The 18943-nt window shown below is 41.0% G+C and overlaps 2 protein-coding genes across 2 annotated transcripts; one reads left to right on the top strand and one right to left on the bottom strand.

Annotated features, from left to right (window-relative positions):
* Window positions 1-1693: 1693 nt before the first annotated feature.
* gnpnat1 (glucosamine-phosphate N-acetyltransferase 1) lies at window positions 1694-6424 on the bottom strand. The gene is made up of 6 exons (XM_036541539.1): window positions 6300-6424; window positions 4397-4559; window positions 4222-4284; window positions 3900-4027; window positions 3750-3811; window positions 1694-3346 (listed from the first exon to the last, which is right to left on the bottom strand). Exons 2-6 carry the CDS (start codon window positions 4548-4550, stop codon window positions 3199-3201), a joined length of 555 nt encoding a protein of 184 aa, XP_036397432.1. The 5' UTR covers window positions 4551-4559; window positions 6300-6424; the 3' UTR covers window positions 1694-3198.
* A 9602-nt stretch (window positions 6425-16026) lies between these two features.
* Window positions 16027-17455, top strand: socs4 (suppressor of cytokine signaling 4). Its single transcript, XM_036543020.1, has one exon. It carries the CDS (start codon window positions 16196-16198, stop codon window positions 17369-17371), a length of 1176 nt encoding a protein of 391 aa, XP_036398913.1. The 5' UTR covers window positions 16027-16195; the 3' UTR covers window positions 17372-17455.
* Window positions 17456-18943: the final 1488 nt, after the last annotated feature.

Below are 18943 nucleotides of genomic sequence, written 5' to 3' on the forward strand. Positions count from 1 at the left end.
TGATACTTGAATTTTTTTTTTTTTTTTTTTTTTTGCAGGATGGGAGTAATGGTATAAGGGAAGGGGCAGAAAGTCAGTGTTCTGAGTGGAGGGAGGAAGAATACTTTGGGGTGCCAGAGAGAGACTGGTGAATGTGAATCTACAGTATGACTAACTATATTCCACGGAGAGAATCAGCTTCTCTCAAAGACCGCTGACACTTAGCTCTGCTGCTGCTGCTGTCCTTAGCCAGAGGGAGGGGGGCAGGGGTTATTTGGCAGGGATTATTTATCCTTATCAAATTATCAGTTATTTATCATGAGGGACAGTTTATTCAGCATTAAAAATTGCTTGCCGGGGGAATAAATAAGCTCTTGCTCACTTTAAAAAAAAGCTAACTAATTTGCAGTGTAAGTTTCTTGCCACAAGGTGCAACCTCTCCTTTCAGAGTCTTGACCACCAGTATGAATACTACAAAATATTTGCCATGGAATTATCAGTCTTTATATCGAACTCGAGAGAACAGCACTTACACCGCAGCATTCAGTGCAAAAGCGTGATGTGAAAGTCATATTTCTGTACATGCAGATTATTGCTCCTGTGCTGCTCTTCTTCACAAGGGTACTGCTCTGGAGTGGGAGTGTGAAACTGCTTTCTGGAGGGCTGCTGTGTATGCAGGTTTTCACCTCAACCACCTCCTCAGTGGCTAATGTGGTCTGTTCACTCATACCCACATGGGTCCCAAAATGCTGGAATATTTCCTCCAATTAGTGCACATTTTGGGCTGTATTGTACCTGTTGTCAGAATTGCAGATTGAGAAAATTAAACGCTGTACTCTCAGGTATCGCAATGGAAACCAGCAGACACGGTGCCCCTTTAAGAAATGTTTGATACTCTTGCTATGTGGGTTTATTCATTTTGTTCAGGTGGTGCAGTGCCATTAGTCTTTCGGTGGCCTTGCGGTAAGTGTTTTATTACTTGGTGCAAGCTGTTTGGGCCATTCTTTCTCTGCTTGTTTTATAAAGAGTGATGCTCAATGGCATTGTAACACAAGACCATAAAGCAGAGATTAATCTGGAAGTTAAACCAGAACACGCAGTTAACACACCGTTACCAGAACACACAATGGTTGCCAGCTTGAAGTATTATCTGGCTTATTTGAGGACAATCTTTCACCAGTACAGAAATGTAGTGGAGTGTGTGAGATTTTCATTTTGTGTACATGCATGTATTTTAAGTCTGCGGAAGATGTTCATCTAGATTGGTTTTATTTCTCTCCTATTCAGTTAAATTGTCTGCTCTGTAGTGGAACCAATTGAGGGAGGTGATGTTACTGCATTGACATACCGTTTAGAGGCATGAGAGGGGCGATTTTTTTTTTCCTTTCTTTTAAAAACCCCAACATTGGTCTGCAGTAAATATTGTACATAATAGGTGCAAGACTGTAAACCAAACTAAATAATATTTATGAATAAAAGAATTTTGCTTTAGAGGGTTTTTCGATTTTCATTGCCTAAAAAACAAAGGAAGAGAAAACAAACAGGCAGTTGTTTGCAAAAGATAATTTATATGCACTTTACAACATTGTTCATTTTTGCAAATAAATAATGTTAAGACATGAATTATCCCCAGTTCCCAAGACTTCAGGTATATTATTTCTGAATCTAAATTCATACTATTGAAATTAAATAAATAAAAAGCAACTATACTTCTAAATTCTCATACCCCAAAAACTCAGTAAATGGCAATTTATATATATATATAATATATATGTGTGTGTGTGTCTCTCTTCATCTGTAAGGGGAAAATGTTGGAGATCTTTTGTAAATTTCCTCATTTACCTTGGGTCCAATTCCATTGTATGCTGTGTTTGAGCAGGATTGCAGTTTATTAAAAAAAAAAAAAAAAATCAACCATCTACCTGAATTCCACATGGAATACAGTGGGTTTGGGGTTCTAACTCTTGCTCGTTGCCATCAAATTATATTGAGTTACACACATCACAAATAATGTTTAAAATAATGTAAAATTCTGAACTGGGAGACTGATAAATGAATAATTGCCACATACATAAGTTTAACCATCTATGTTACTTAGATATCCACCAGTACCAGAAATTCTGATGATTAACAGCATAACACCACCACTCAACCAAAAGTGTCCAGAATATTCATTCATAAAATGAGAAAACAAGCCCTTTTTACTGGTGTTTTTCCTTCTAATGTACTTCATCTAACAGTATTTTTATGTACATCCAGTCTTTGGCTTTTTACATCATGAAGTCAAACATTAAAATAAGTGTTTTTAAAAACTTGTGACAGTTAAAGAGGGGAGTACACCTTTCCAGTAACATGACTCATTTGGATGAAGCATTGTAAAATCTGATGTAAATGTTTTCAATGCATCCTCAAGGGCTACTAAAAATAGGGAACAAAATGGGAGGTAACTCTCACACCAGACTCTTGCTGTGGGATTCTCAAGACAGGGTGGCAATGTGTACACCAAATTTTACAGTACCTTTGCACAAGATGGCCAATACTAGAAACAAAAAACACATCCCTGGAGTAAACACTTTGTTTTAGCATTCTGCATACATATCAAACAATAGATTTGGGTTCTATTTTGGTTACTGAGGTGCAAATAGCAGAAAAACGGGTAACTTATGCTAATGCATAATCAATACATATGAAATAATGATTTATACATTTGTACATTGTTATTCACAGTTCAATTAGTCATTGGTGCAGGGGTGTTAGAGACCTTGCTAATCACCTTTGTATCTCGAGAATTACAGCTTCTACAGCTGGGCCGAACAGTCTAAATTTGATCCTGTCATGGGTCGAACAACGAAACACAGCATTGTCGTTTTATGTAAACAGTGAGTCAGGTTGACCTCCAGTCCCACAATCTTTCCACTCCAAGCACTCAAAGGAACAACTGCTGTAGTTCAGAGGTTCAAATATGGAGGGTGTATGCTGACATTTTGAAATGCACGTTCTGAAGTACACTTACTGTAACAGCCTAAGCAGTGTCTTCATGGAGCACAGTGTTCTTACATGACCAGTTTAATTTTCTCTTGGGGGGTGGTATATGAAGAATGCACAGCAGGAGCTCCAAAGAGGTGATGTACCTTTGGGATCTTAGCCTGTCTGTTTGTATGAGGGGTTTGGGGGTTTGTTATCCCAGTTCCATCCAGCCATCAGGAGCTTGGCAAGACCTTATTCAAAGAACCGACATTGCATGTACGTCTCATCTGATGCAGAGTAACCAAATTTCTTGTAGAAGGCCACATTATTTGGTGCACATTCCAATGTTATTTTGTAACAATCCAATTTTTTGCTGAGAAGGGTGAGAGTTGACACCAACCTGTAATTTGGGAAATAATATTGAGAATTTACAAATGACAGTACGACAAAAGTGATTCAAACAGTGTTGCCACTTCTTCATGGCAGAAAGTCCCACTAGACAGCCTAAAATGTCATTTTAAAAAAATGTTTATCATACTTAAGTGTCCACCAATTGAAAATGTCTGTTTCCAAAGAGAAAATGTTGAATATAATAATATTGCAACACGTAAATAAATCTCACTTGGTTTCTCTTTGTCTGTAGAGGTGATGATAAAATTGTTGATAACAATGTGTACTCATGGCTAGGTGACATCTCAAATTAACACATGTCATGCTCCAATGACCACCCTAGATGATGTCACTGAAATCTTTAGACAGACATTCCAGGAATTCCTAAGTGAATTGTGCACAGTCATACTTACAGTTTCCCCAACTGCTTCCCTCGGCACTCGTCACTCACTACAACTTCCTCCACTCTCCCTCTCTGTGAAAAGCACAACAAGGATGAGTACTGCCTCTGTGCTGTATCCCCGAACAAAGAACGGCACACTAAGCAGTGAACTGCACTCTACCTTGGCACAGGCGTGGATGAATTTGTGCTCTGTAATGAGTGTTGCTGTAGCAACAATTTGCCCAATATTTGTGTCCTCCACTACAATGACGTAGTAATCGCCCGTCTTCTTCATGTGCTCGAAATTCTCTAAAAAATGCAGAACAAGTTTGTAAACACAGTATGTGCTGAAACTCATACCTGACTTGGCACTTTTCAGAAGTATATAAACCAACAGACATTCCCCCACTACATGTTTTCTGCTTGTTGTTTTTTTTTTTTTTTTAACTTCACTCATTTCATGTACCTTACAGATCTGTGAGAAATACCTCATTGCCACTTACTGATAAACTGTTCAGGTGTGACATCTCCGGCCAGGGTGAGCTGAGACAGCACTTTGTAAAATCCTGTATTTCAGGCAGAAAAACATGATCATCAACCAGTCAGCAGTAGAAAATCTTTGGGTGAAATGAACATGGAGTTGCTAGTCTGCCACTGTGGGTAGATTTGCACTGGTACCTCGGTTTAGGTCGGCAGTGTGAAGGGGACGGAGGACCAGGCCTTCTCCTGGTTGGGAGGGGGAAATGGGTGGAGAGAAGGGCACAGTGTTGCTACTCCAGTCCAGGTCCTGGAGCAACGAAGGGTCGAAGAGCGGCGTCTCGTCCAGTAACATCCCACAGACCTTGAAGATGGGACAAAAATGGATAATCAACAGTACCACTCAATGTGAAGAGTAATTTGAAGATACCCACCTCATGCACCCATGTTTCCTATATAATCACTCCATTTGAGAAAAATTGGTCATCCATTTTTGCTACCTCTCAGCAATGGCATACTATCCTTATCCATACATACCTTAAACATATTCCAAAAGACTCTTCAGGAGACTCTTGCTCTAACATATCATTATGTACAGAACTACTTCCATTAAAAAGTATAACACAAAAGGTGAATGAATCTCTGAACTATTCAATCTGGATAAAAGAGTATCTTAAAGCAAAATGAATTTGCATTCAAAAAGCATACTGCAGCGTCTATCTCGATTTGGAAAGAACAGAATTAATGACAAATGATATAAAACCTCATCATGTTGTCTAACATCCCGTTACTTACGCGTACAATGCACGAAGTTTTAGTGCTCTCTAAACCCATTCACACACCCATTTAGGCAACGCTAAAACAACAATCAAGGCGTCAAATGGTTGATTAATTGCCTTGGTGGAGCGCAAACTCCGGGAGCTGGGCTTAGAACGTTTAACCCCCGTTACAAAGCAGCTTTTTTGGCCGACCTTCTACCCAGTCCCCTCCCCTCCAGGATTTGAAACAGGAGATGGACATCAAGCACCCTTGCATTTTGGGGACTGGTAGCACTGTAGAACACGTTTACCCAATCGTACAGCAGCGGGACTATTTTTCCCAATGGACTTTGATTCGGCGCAATTATTCAGTGTGACGCACCTTTTATTAATGCCAGCGAACCCTAACTTTGTGAAAGTTTAATGAAACCGTAGTAACAATGTGAGTGATCGCTTGTTTAAGATTATTCTCTCCTGGAATTAAATGCCTGAAGTTAAAAGCGATTAGCAACAGTTCATTGAGTAAATGGATGTAAAGTAATAAGCTAGCTAGGTATCTATCGTTCAAGATCTGTGTTTTTCCAAGATCTCGAATTTAGCACTTTACCAAGCTAACGTTATTTCAATGTATGCTTGCTCATTACTGCAAGCCATCCAGGCAGTACTCACTTCGTCTCAGAAGCATTTAACTTGCCGGCTAGCTACAGCAGTTGATCCGCCTTGATAATCATTTCCTGTTCGCTTGCACTGCTTGCAAAGTAATATCAATTCTCACTTCATAACTCTTGCTGTACACTGTCTGATTAAAGACCGTTCATTTACCAGCTAAGGCTATTCTGACGAATCGTTATACTAGCTAAATAGAAGACTTGATTGCTCAAAAAGTAGCTGCCGCGTCCACCTAGCTAATGCTACCAGTCTGGTTTGCAAACTAGTCTATAGTTGGCTCGCTACTTGTATCGCTAGCTGGCTATCTGTCATAATTGGCTAATTAGACACGTCGGTGTCTGATGGGTAGTTGTGAAGCTACCTAACTAGGTAATTGCCAACGTAATTCACTAACCATGCAAAGGAACATCTAAACTTAGCAAATTTAGCTGGTGAGCAATCCAGGTTTATGTCAGTAAAACGACTGACAGTCTTGTAAGTACGGTCACCCATCTAACTTAAAGGGCAAATTCGGTTTAGCTGTTATCTAACTTAACGCTGCCAGTTAGACTAAGTTAACCAGCGCTGGCTAGGTGACACGATGGTGGGTGTTTCGTAGCAGCCAGTCACCTATCTGAACTGTTTCGTCCAAATACAAAACAATAACACGGTTCAAAAGGAAATGTGACATTACTTACAGTGACGACGACGAGAAGAACCGTTGGCTTGGTAATACGATTTTCTGTAAGTTTCGTCTGAATGAAACACCTCCGAATTTGGTGGCTAACTACCTCCAGCAACTGGCAGGAGTGTTTCCTCCTCCTCCCCCTCTCAACACTACGATATGACGTGGCAGGGGCTGGAGAGAAGGGGGCGCGGCGCATTGACGTACTTAGCTATCCAGGATGGGTCCTGTGCAGTTCCATGGAAACCCCTTTGACATGAAATAAACACAAGGAAATGTGTGGAATACAGCTAACGCCTCGTCGTTAATGAGTAATTAAAACGGAATGAGTGGTATTAAATCAATTTATTCCATGGCAGCAAGTAAATTCGCTAGCTAGCTAACCTTTCTACAAATGTTGCAACATGTGGAAAAATAATGCTGCGCCCTAACTAAACAAAATTACAGGATTGCGTTGCCTGTGAACCGGTGAAATTCTCATGAAGGCAACAGAATGGTTAATGTTAGAGAGCAGCAAGCCATCTTGCTAATTAACGTTTATAAAGGAGAATACGTTTGTCAGGCTCTGCTAGATAGCTGGGAAGCTCATCGTGTTCATTCAAACACTGACACTTTGTTAGCGCTACTTGAATTATGTTAGCTAGCAAGCAAATTCTTAAGATAGCTAGCTATCTTATTTACTGAAAGTACGATCATTGATACCGTTAATGGATTTATTCATGTAGGTAGCTATACAACGAACTCAGTTTGCAATGTACCAAGCAAATGCTCATTGCTATTGTAGTACGCTATTATATATTAGTGTCATTGTACAAACTACTGCACTTTAGGGCCATCTAGTGGATAAGGGACACGTCCATTTCCCCAGAGTCGTGTTGTGTAACATTTCAGCTCGTAAATTTCAAGTAAGTGCGTAAGTTCCTCAGACGCACATAATTCTATTTAATTTTAATAATCTACAAATCTGTTTATTGTGTCGCCGCATAAGATGAAATCTGACTGGCAGGACAACAGAAGTCTGGGGTGTAAAATTCATCGTCTGTTACAGTTAGTGTAAGTGCAAATACTTATCGTCTTGAAGAATGTAGTTGATAAGATACATATTTTAACGACGTGTTAAGTTAACAAGTGGGCATACAGTGTTCCCTGAGCTCCCCAGTCCTCAGCAGCGTACAGTAATTAGGAACACATACCAATGGTAGAGCTGTCACAAAGTCCATAGCATACGACCTTATTTTACCAATCCCTGCCTCCACTGCCCACTGCTGATTCATGGGGGTGGTACTGAGCTCAAGTTCCTGAGTTTACTAATGGGTCCGTCTTCAAAGATTAGAGTCCTGTTTTTTCACACAACTCTCTCCTCCCATTGCTGAGGTCTTGCCAGGGAGTCTACGATTGTGACACCACCTCCTTTTAATTCTCCATGTGACTTATTGTTGTTGGCATGTGTGTGGAGTCTTTTTTCCTCATCCATAGAGCGTTTGCAGATGGTGATGACCAAGAGTTAGTTTTAAGAAGATACTGGCAGTCTGACTGGTGAGTTGATGTCATTGAGGCGGTTGCTGTCCCAAGGGCTTGTGTATGGGTGTTTTTTGTGGTTGTCACTGTTCCCAGTGAGGATTCTGTTTCCTTAGTTCATCGCAATTACAAACAGAAGGCTTGGCCAGTCCCTAGCTCCTTCAGTTACTTCGCCACAGCCCAAGTTTGCCTTTGAGTAAGCCTCTGTGTTCAGACACTCTGACCTCATCCTGAACAGCAAGGCATGTAAGCAATGAGAAATTATATGTAATGTTGTAATCTTGTGCTCAAACAGTCAAACAGTCTTAAATTTGTAGAGCTCTGTTCATTTTTCTTTAATCAGTCATTTCCCCCAGTGTTTCATTGGGTTGGTCACACTAATACTCCCTGTAGACAGTCTTAGTTTTTTGTCCTCATTGGGTTCATAGCTACACAGGAATTGCCTGGTTTTCTCTTTCCAGGCGTGCCTGTCTGGGGGTGTGAAGGGATGATGAGAGAGAAGATGCAGCCTGACCTGTTTTTCAGGAGGCTCAACATCATTTGTCACATTTCCCCTTCCCAGGGAGGGGCTGCCCAGTTCTGATCATAAAGAACAGTAGTTTAGCAACATTTCCTCTTCTTTTAAAATACTATAACCAGTGTTTTGACACCCAGAACCTTAATCAATTACAAACTGCTTCCGCAATGACCATTTTGTATGGCATACCTTAATTCTTGAATATATATGAATATGTACATTTTTAAATATGTACAACATGATATAGCTGAATTTTTAAACAAATAATGTCTGCTAGCTAGCTAATTATACTAGCTAGGTATTGCATTGCTATGTGTGACAGTATGTATTTTTATATATAGTTTCTGTTTTATATTTAATAATTGTGCTTCAGGTTAGTTGCCAGTAGTCTAGACTCCTAAAAGTGACTATGTGAATGTTGTGGAAAAAATGCCTTTGAAAAGGGTAGTCAAACTTGAATGTATAGTGTGAGCAGAGCTTTTCTGGTTCTGCTCACATTCATTTCCAGCTAATCAGTCCTGATGGTAGTCTTAAATGGCATTATGCCCATTTAAAAACATCAAAGTCTGGCTCTACAATGGAAGATTTTTTGTGTTTTAATACCAGGCTCTCATCATCTGAGTATTTCGTCCACATTGTTATTAGGAGTGTCCACATAGCAGAGGAGTGCAGCCACCCAACGGCCAAATACAGATTGCCATGGACATCACTGGCAGCCTGCAGTCACTAAGCAACTCAGAAATGATCCAATATGGTGAAAGGGTCTGCAGTACTTTAATGACCGACATGTCCAAAATAAGAGGAACCATCTTGATGAATAGTTTTGCAGAACAACAAAGTCCCTGTCATCAGCGGATCCAGATCCAGAAGAGAATACTTTATATGTGCATTCTACTTAGATTTGTATGCTGCTTTTCAAAGGAAAATCTGTCTGTGTACAGAATGAAGTCTTTGTCTCTGAGGACACCTGTGTGGTATTCTTCTTCCTCTTTTCACTTCAGCTGCATGTTGATTAAGTGGGCGTGATTTTGTGCTTCCATCTCTGCATCAGTCTTCCCAGCTGGATCCAGCGCAGTGGAGATACCAGCATCACCTGATGATGACGTCTGCCCTTAAGAAGAAAAGTTTGCCTCTTTCCATTTTCTTCTTCGAGGGATCTTGATTTATTACATGAATGTGTTTTTCCCACAAGCTTTAACATCTATAGGAAGCAGTGTGATAAAACAGTATTGGATCACAGTTACAGCTTAATACTATTTGATATTTACCCAGATTAGGCTTTTGAAGGAAAACACTGACAGAACATCCAACGTGTATTTCATACCTTCACATAATGTACATTGAACGCCAAATGGAGTGGGATTCAAACTCCTCAATTGATTTGATGGTGATGTGAAATGTCAAAGTATTTCCTGTGTGTATGGAAATTTGGGAAGATTGTTAAGTCTTTTAGCTCTGCTATAGATCTGTGTTGAGTGTAGTCTGTCAGTGTCATTGATGTGTCTGCCTGTGATGGTAGACCCGCTGTGTAAGCAGCATACAGACTAACAGTTACTGGAATTTCACTCCTCTGCTATTGATTTTCATGTATCCTTACATTTAGATGAATAAAGAGACATATAGGCCTTTTTGATGATTTCACCCCATATGCATTTGGGGTCATGAGACAGCCAGGAGATGTGCACAGTGTAGGAGGTTTTAATGCAAAGGCGTTTTACAAGAGAACAGAGTTAGAAACCTGTTGGTAAGTCCCAGATAGTTTAAATTTACAGGTTGGTGTTTCAGAGTATTTAAAATGTTCTTGTGTTTCCATCTAGATAAGGCATAAGTAGTTCACATTTCAGGGAATCCATTTAATTTACACTAGGAGTTTATAACATCTTTGCTGTATGATGCAGGTGTGGAAGTACATAATACTCCTTAATAAGTCTTGATGAGTCACTGTGAGGAAGATGATGTCATGCTTGCATTGAATTGTGGTGATGGATGCGCATGGTGTTTCTGCATTTCACTGTTCAGGGACAAGTTGAACTAACATGGACAGTGTTTTAAACTGTACACTTACATGCATGAGTAATAAGGGAATATTTTGTTGAACATTGCAAGCATTTATGAATCCGTCTCGCATTTGTCATCAGCTTGTCCAACCAAACACTTTCCTTGTGTTTCGTTCTGAAATAATTGATGTTTTTTTTTTTTTCAGGACAGCACAGGAATCATTTCAGAAGCAAACTGCATATATACTTAATGGAAATGATAATAGTGTAGTTAACAATGATTTTACCTAAATAATAACCTGTATAAATGCCCTAAATAAATTCATAACCTAAATAAATGCCCTTGACTGGACCCTCTAGACTGAAGGACAATCAAAGTCATCTGTCTTTCTAAAACAGGGTGTTAAATGCAGGACAGCTGCATTTGCTACAATTTGCCCTCCAAATTTCTGCTCTTGTCTGGTTTACAGATATAGTTCACTGAATTTCACCACACTTCTGACTCATCTAATGAAGGATGCACAGTCTCCTCAGAAAATTGTTTGGGCTATCTGGGTAGGTGTTAAGTGTGTAATGGCTGGAAATGGGTGGCACTAAAACCACGGTAAACCCTGAGGAAGTGAGCTTTAAATCTAGTCCTCTGAATCTTGGCCAGTCGGTGATGTGTAAAACCCACTGCTGACAGAGTTTAAAAAACATATGGTGAGAATGCTGGGGAATAACAACCCCTCGACAGTTGGGCCACAGTGAAAAACAGCCAGAGATCTTTCTAATGTGCTAAACCAACAAAGCAGATGGAAAGCAAAACCGAGAAAAAACTAGGTATTGAATTAACCTAGCGGGAAGTGGGATGACACTGCACATAAAAATCCTGGGCCCGAAAGCTGATACACTGGTTTACATGACTGTGGATCATTGAATTGAGTGGGAGATTTATATTGAGGAGATGCACCCTGTCTGCTCCTAATGGCTACTCTGGGATGAAGCAGGGAACAAGGGTGAGTTTCACATGGAGGGGGCCTGATGTAGGAGGTCCCCCAAGCAATAGGAGCCAGAAAAGGGCAGGGGATCCTGAGTTCTGAAAAAAAGTAAATTCCAGGAAATCTACACCAGGAGGAAAGGAAGTGATTTCATGTTACAAAGTCAGAGGGACCATACTAGGCAGCACACCAAGGAGAGGGGCCGGGCATGTGTGGTGTTGGGGTCACCTGGTAAGATTTTATTTTTCCTTCACATTTTCCCTGAAGATAATTTACACATCGTCAGTACTGTTGATGAATGTATTTAGGCATGCTTACTAAATGCAGTGAAAATAACAGAAAAATACAGTTTATACCCTCATTAAAGGCTCTACTAAGATTGTTCCTTGATATGTGACTGTGGGAGCTTGCTTCTAACAATCTCAGCATCAATACAGTCCCAACTTCAAAGGCAAGACTCCTTCCATGCAGTCTGTGGGAGACAATGGGGGGAAAAGGAGGGCTGGCTACAAGTCTCTGAGCAGCTTAAATAATCGGTTTACCTTGTAATCAGTCATCCTGGAGGTAAACCAGTGACAGTGCACAGCCCAGAGACTCCTCCGGTGGATGACAGTGTCCAGAACACCACAACAGCACAGCACTGCACTACGGCAGAGACCACAGCGGCCCTTTGTTGATTACAGATTAATGGAGTCAAACATTTGGAGAAAGTCTGAGGCTCCGCACTGGTAACGTTTTTACCTTGATTCCAAGCATCTTTCTCATTACAATGGGCTAACAGACCTGTGATCAAATATGAATCTAAAAATTAAGCATACACAGACAATATGCACAGTTGCACTAAAGGATGTGCAGTACAGGGTCTACAGTCCTAAGTTGTTTTACTGTCATTATCGGGCCAGGCGGGAGGTGTAAAAACCTGAGAGAATGGTAGCTCGTAATCGAGTGAGCGCTGTTTGTCTAGCTTTTACCTTCCTATTCATCTGTACCAACTAATAAATTATTCACGGTGCTCATCCTGGTCTGCTGTTCATCGGATCGATAACACTGTAATATCTGGCATTTATAAAACCTCCCTGATCAGGTCCCTCAGCAGCCATAACGAACTGTACCATCTTAATGGCCATACTAAGTTTCCTCCACATCCTGACTGTGAGCACTCTGGTGTGAGATGACAGACAGAGGATTGTAACCGTGCATCATGCTCATATTGGGTTGGCAAGTTATATTATCCTGAGACAAAGTCTCATAAGTATGCCTCTTGAAACAATACCACTTACAGTGTTTTCTGCTTAGTTTACGTATTTTTCAATTCGTATTCACTTTATTTATTGTTTAGATGGTAATTCATGTTGACTCTGTGGAAGACAAGGCATGAAAGATTTGATAACAACATGAAAATCAGATGTAGCTGTACTGCATTTACTTGTTTCCATTGTAATTATAAGGAATAGTCAGATGAAACAGACCCATTAAATGTCAAAACCACAAGTTTTCCTATAAAACAAGGCAGAAAAAACAAACAAACATTTACCTGTTCTGCTGAAGGACAAGAGCTGGTACTCAAAGCCAAGGGTATTATTTTCCACTGATTAGAGACAGGGAAACAGTTGAGAGAATTTATGTACAATTACAGCATACAAACTGACATCTATCCCAGCCGGCAGCATTACCACTCAGAAGCATTCTCTGTTCAAATGGCTGAACCTACATAGGATTGGGTTGGGTTAGGTCTTATCTTTAAACCAGGCAGATACAATGGCAAACTATATTGCAGGAGGTACATGGATCAGCATGTTTGCACTGTGAGAAATACATTGCACTCATCATAAAAGACTAGGGCTGTGTGCCGTATCCTACTCATCCCTCATTTTAATAGCCATGTATGATGCGTGACATGGCTTTCTGGTGCAAAAATGGCTATCATGCCTCAGCTGGGTGGATGTGACACATTGTAGTTGAGGTTTCCTATTGTCATTTCCTGCACAATGCTTTCAAACCATTGAAAGGGATGAAAACACCTTCTAAAAGAAATTTATCAGCACTTTCATAACCTTCATTGTAATTTCACAGAACCTAACATGATCCTTGCTCAGACTCTTTTATGTACATTGTATACTTGTGTACATGCATTTCTCTTAAATCCATGTTCAAGGCCAAATGAGAAAGCTCCATTGTTGTAAATCTTTACTAAAGTTCACAACTACCATTTTACTGCACTTTCTGCCTTTGCCATAACTGGTAGGCCTTTGCAGAAAATTAATAGTCTATCCCATACCATGACAAAAAATATAGCTCTTTTTGGGGTTTAATAATAAACGACTCATCAAATATTAAAAAGCTGTTTCATCGGAAGGAGGATGTCATCACATTATCTGGATCTTTAAAAACTGACTGATGATCTCTCGTTTTCCTTCTTTACACTTAGCCCAATCAGAATGGAAGCATTGGTATTTTGATTCACCAGTTGTAATGGCTTAGTCCTTATAAATAATACATATACTACAAGTTTAATATGTCTAGCAAGGAATGATGTGGACAAGGCCATGAAAATTAGTTTTAAATATGAACATGACATCACCTTATTAATGACTACTGTGGATGGGCAACGAGCTATTGGATTTATCCAACAACGCTTTTAGCTGCCCGGATGTCCAGTATTCAGATACTCCTTTTGATATCTGATACAGAGCGTTTTAAGGCGGAAGGTGGGAATGGCTTATAGATTGAAAAGAGTTCCGTGTCGACAAGACTCTTCTTTTCTTCGTCGAACAACGGCGAGGTCGCCGGATGTAGAGGAACTTAAAGGAACAGCCTTATTGATTAAAAAATCAATAAATCATTCGCACAGCGCTGTCTAAAAGCATCACCGTTCCCTTCCCAACAAGGCTGTACTGGTGAACAGAAGTAGCAGTCTATTATTATCGCTTAATTACATTGAGGTTTGTTAGATGGCGAGTCATAAATCTTGAGCAGACAATGAAGACAGTCGTTTCTGGCTCTACAGCTAGAACGTTATCTGACAATGTAGAACCAAGGAGGTTCAGACGCAGCATATTTCTTGGAAATTACATTAAATGACCTTTTACAGACCGATCTTTTTTGTTGTTGAACTGCTATGTTCCTTTTGATTAATTTATAAACTTCATGGAACTGTGCGTTATTAAAAAATGAAAGAGGATCTGATTGTACAGAATAACAATTGTACAGGACAAGAACAAACTATTACCTGGCTTATCGTGATCTTGATTGAAAGCCCAGCTCCGTATTGATTGGCGACTAATCATTCATTTCCCCTAAATTTACCTCTCTCACCCAAGGGAGGAAACAGGGTGTCCAACCTATACCTCAGTTATAATGGGCCGTCACTTCCTCGACATAGTGTAGGTCTGTACGCGTGCGATTGTGTTGAGGGGGGAGGAATACTCCTTACCATCCAGGCTAATGAGGGAAAAGGACAACTCCCAGAGGACCATCAGGGCTGTGTTCTTTAAAGCGAGCGGAGCGCTAGTCTACAGTGGTTTGACAGTGCTTTGAACAGTGAAGACGTAGGAGTGCGGAATGGAAAAGACTCTGTTCCGATCAACTAACGAAATGTTTTGCTAAAAAATCAAATACGGTAAGTTTCTTAAAACTTGTTTCATCAGCTGAAATTCTTTAGAGAGTAGCCGTAAAATTGTTGATCATTTTGGATTATTGTAAGGGTGGCATGCAACCAGTCTGTGTATTTTACCTGTTTAGCTATAAGTTTTAATGTTTTTAGTTTGTCATGACAAAGCCATAACATTCTTGCATAGTCATACCAACTGTAATTCAAGAGACAATAATTAACTATATAAAATATTGATGGTATACGCTATTTATAAAGGGCAAAAGCCTGTTTTAGCCAAATATGGGTCAAAGTAAATTTTAAATTTTAAATTGTGTGCAATGGTGATTACATCCCGCTTGGGGTATAGGCATGGATCCTAGGTCTATTTATGTCCTTTATTATTATTATTATTATTATTATTATTATTATTATTATTATTATTAAAGACAAATACGAATTACTTTGCACATATACACGTTCGCGTATATACGGCATTGCGCACGTTGCGCATTTGGTACACAGGTCAACAATTCCGCCGTTGTGTCTGATAATGGATGTTTAAAATGTAGATTTTTAACATGTAGAGATAACCGCTAGGATTTTTTCTTCGTGTCTAACAACGTTACAATATTGTCTTATAATTATAACTTCACTAGCGGTAATGTGGGAGTAACGTGGGGCTGTTTGAACTCTCTGTGGCGTTATAATAATGCTAAATGTTGATCTATATCCGCATTCATAATCAAACATTTTAAATAGCTAAGTTCGTCGTGTTTGCAAACCATCTGTTGTTGGATTAGTGACCATATCACAGTGTACTCTGTAGGCTAGCAGGCCTCCCTGGGGACTGACTAGCACAGCAAACGACCCAACATTGATTTCCTTTCGTTTTTCCCACAGACTGAAGAAGCAAGATATTTAGACTTTTACTGGAACTTTCAGAAGGGGAATGCATTGGTGTTCCAGTAAAGAAACAAAGTCAAGAAAATCCATATGGAACAGAAAAAACAGTGTCGCCAGAGGATGTCAATAAGTTCAAAGTTGTGATGAAAGGAAATATTGTCTCTAATTTCAAAAAGAGGTTTGGACTTGTCCATTAATAGATTCCCATTAATACAAGAAAATAGGAACAGAATCATTTCCTCCTCATTCCATGTAAAAACAATTCTGTGGCATGTTTTAATACAACATAAATTTCAACCTGTGGATTTTCATTGTACTCGCAGGTGAACTAAATTCTAGAAATTATCTTTAAATAGTGTAGCCTTTAGCTCAGTTCATTACATTCAGCGAAACACCAGATCTATGAGCTCCAGAAAGGCAGATATGTCAGAGAAGAAATCTCGGAACTCGGACACCCGGCCAAAATGCATCCGCAGCTGGAGTGCAGACAGCTACGTATGGAGCAGCAAGAAGCGGTCCAGGAGCGCCCAAAATGACATGGGTGTGAGGGGCACGGAGGCGGAGGAAGATCAGGTGGGGCGCTCAGCTTCCTGCCCTCGGAGGCGCAGGGAGAGGAAGTGCAGCTGCACAACGCTGGGCGAGGGGGACCCGGAGATCCCCTGCCGAAAAGCCCTGTCCCGCCGATCCCTCCGGCAAAAGTTTCAGGACGCGGTTGGCCAGTGTTTTCCGATTCGCACCCACCACCACCACCATCACCATCACCACCAATCCGGGGCCTCCCGTCCCTTCTCTGTACTGCTCTGGTCAAAGCGCAAGATCCACGTGTCGGAGCTGATGCAGGATAAGTGTCCTTTCTCCCCCAAATCTGAACTCGCGCACTGCTGGCACCTTATCAAAAAGCACGTCTCGCAGCCGGGTGGGTCCATAGGTGTAGGCGCTGACCACAAAGAGAGGGCTTTTCCCTCCTCCTCTTCCTCTTCCCCTCCGCCCTTGATTTCCTGGGAGGAGATCAGCTCGGGCGGGACTCAGAGCCTGGACGACTGGGATCCCTCCCGCCCGGGCAACAGAGCGCAGGGCTGCTCCCACACCGACTACATCCTGGTACCCGACCTGCTCCAGATCAACAACAGCCCCTGCTACTGGGGCGTCCTGGACCGCTTCGAGGCTGAGGAGCTGCTGGAGGGCCAGCCGGAGGGCACCTTCCTGCTCCGGGACTCCGCCCAGGACGAGTTCCTCTTCTCTGTCAGCTTCCGCCGCTACAGCCGTTCCCTGCATGCCCGCATCGAGCAGAACGGCAAGCGCTTCAGCTTCGACGGCCGCGACCCCTGCGTGTACCGGGACCCCAGCGTCACCGGCCTGCTCAAGCACTACAGTGACCCCGCCACGTGCCTCTTCTTCGAGCCTCTTCTGTCCCGCCCGCTGCCCAGAAACTTCCCCTTTTCCCTGCAGCACCTCTGCAGGGCGGTCATCTGTAGCTGCACCACCTATCAGGGGATCGAGGCCCTGCCCTTGCCGCACTCACTCAGAGACTATCTTAGGCAATACCACTACAGGTGTAATGGGGCCTGTGCTGTGTAAAGCATTTAGCACTATAAGATAAGGCTTTGGCCTTTATAATCCCCACTGATGCCCACCAAAATACTGAATAATTGCTTTTTTTGTTATTTTGTATGAGACACCTACCAATTCTGAAAAACTTGCTCTGGATGTACATTTCTGGGTGACAACTTCAAGTTTAGTACTGACATTTATTTGGATAACAGACCTGAAACTAAAACTGTGATTAGAGCTTCTACTCATCAAAGTTCAATGAAAGAAAAAGGAGAAGGAGGCTTGGTTGCTTAGTCCTTCAGACCCAGTCATGGACTCATGTCTAACAATCAAATGCCATAACTGCAATGGCTAAGGAAGTCTGGTTTGGGTTTTAGACAATATCAGTGAGACAAAGGTTGCCCACAACCCTCCTGCTTTTGTTGGCACTTTCAAGTCTGGAAACGAATTATAAACAGAAGAAAAGAAGATTGTGGAATCATCAAATCATCAAATACAGGTGGAATGCACATTTGTGGACAGACTGGGAGGGTTTTTTTTTTACTACTTCCTGTTTGCACTACATTATAGCAGAGACACAAAATTCAATACTGAAGTGGTTATTTCTGATGATGCTGTTTTATTAGAATCCACCAGGTGGCACTTTGTGTACAAGGTTGAAAGGCCCCTGTGGTTGGCTTCTATATGGCATGTTTCAATCAAATCTGACAGTCCTGACAGACATTGTCACTTCAGCAAGGCATTGCTCATTTCTGCATTCCTTATGTAAGAGAAGACCACATTACAATATTAAAGCTCTGTTTGCATGATCATACTCACTTAAACAATTTGTGTCGACATGGGAGAGGCAGTGTTTTGTTTTGTAAGAAACAGACTATCAGAGGACACTGGAACAGAAGAGCACATTTGAAGTGTACACGCCCCGGTTCCTGCATAGGTTAGGCCAGTCAGGGCCTGTTTTTCCTTATTTTGATGGGTAGTATTTCTAAACAGCTGTTGTTTTTATACTATCCCTTTTTTTAGTCGTTTTATGTACAACTTCATTGTCATCTGACATTGCACTGCGTGATGCATATATGGTATATAGAAACCAGCCCATCAACTGAATAATTAGCAAAAATGCACTGGTCTGTATTTTGTTCTGTATTCCTGTTGATTAACCAATACATTTCTTAAATTTTAAGCTTATTTAAAGATTGGACCCAAACAGTATTGAATGTTTTAATAAACCCTTGTCATAGGAGATACTATTATGACATATCCTTTTTTCCATTCTTGTACCTGTTTTACTTGTTGAAATGCAGTACACTGAGCAGTACACAGTTCGCCCACCTATTCCCATGCTTTAGGTTTTTTCCATGCTGCTTCATGGCGATCGCACAGCCTGTAAAACCGCATTTGCTTCGTGAATTGAACACCCACTGCACAAAAGATATCAAGTCAACATTTTTATTCTGCCTTTTCTTTACAGCCACAGTATTTTTTCGAGATGTTCCTGAGTTGCTACTAAAATGATAAACCCAACCTTCCGTAAGCCTTAATGGTTTATTGCCTGTAGTAATTGCTAAAGGACAAGCGGTGGTCTTCATTACCAGTAGA

This window comes from Megalops cyprinoides, chromosome 12 (assembly GCF_013368585.1).
Source record: "Megalops cyprinoides isolate fMegCyp1 chromosome 12, fMegCyp1.pri, whole genome shotgun sequence".
Taxonomy (NCBI): Eukaryota; Metazoa; Chordata; class Actinopteri; order Elopiformes; family Megalopidae; genus Megalops; species Megalops cyprinoides.

What these genes read in the sequence shown, in the direction of transcription:
- gnpnat1 (XM_036541539.1), bottom strand. Translation starts at nt 4,550, where the DNA reads ATGTTACTGGACGAGACGCCGCTCTTCGACCCTTCGTTGCTCCAGGAC. An exon ending in CACACCTGAACAGTTTATCA is followed by an intron (nt 4,028 to 4,221) that starts GTAAGTGGCAAT and finishes TGCATTTTTTAG; the next exon opens with AGAATTTCGAGCACATGAAG. An exon ending in GGGAAGCAGTTGGGGAAACT is followed by an intron (nt 3,347 to 3,749) that starts GTAAGTATGACT and finishes CCCAAATTACAG; the next exon opens with GTTGGTGTCAACTCTCACCC.
- socs4 (XM_036543020.1), top strand. Translation starts at nt 16,196, where the DNA reads ATGAGCTCCAGAAAGGCAGATATGTCAGAGAAGAAATCTCGGAACTCG.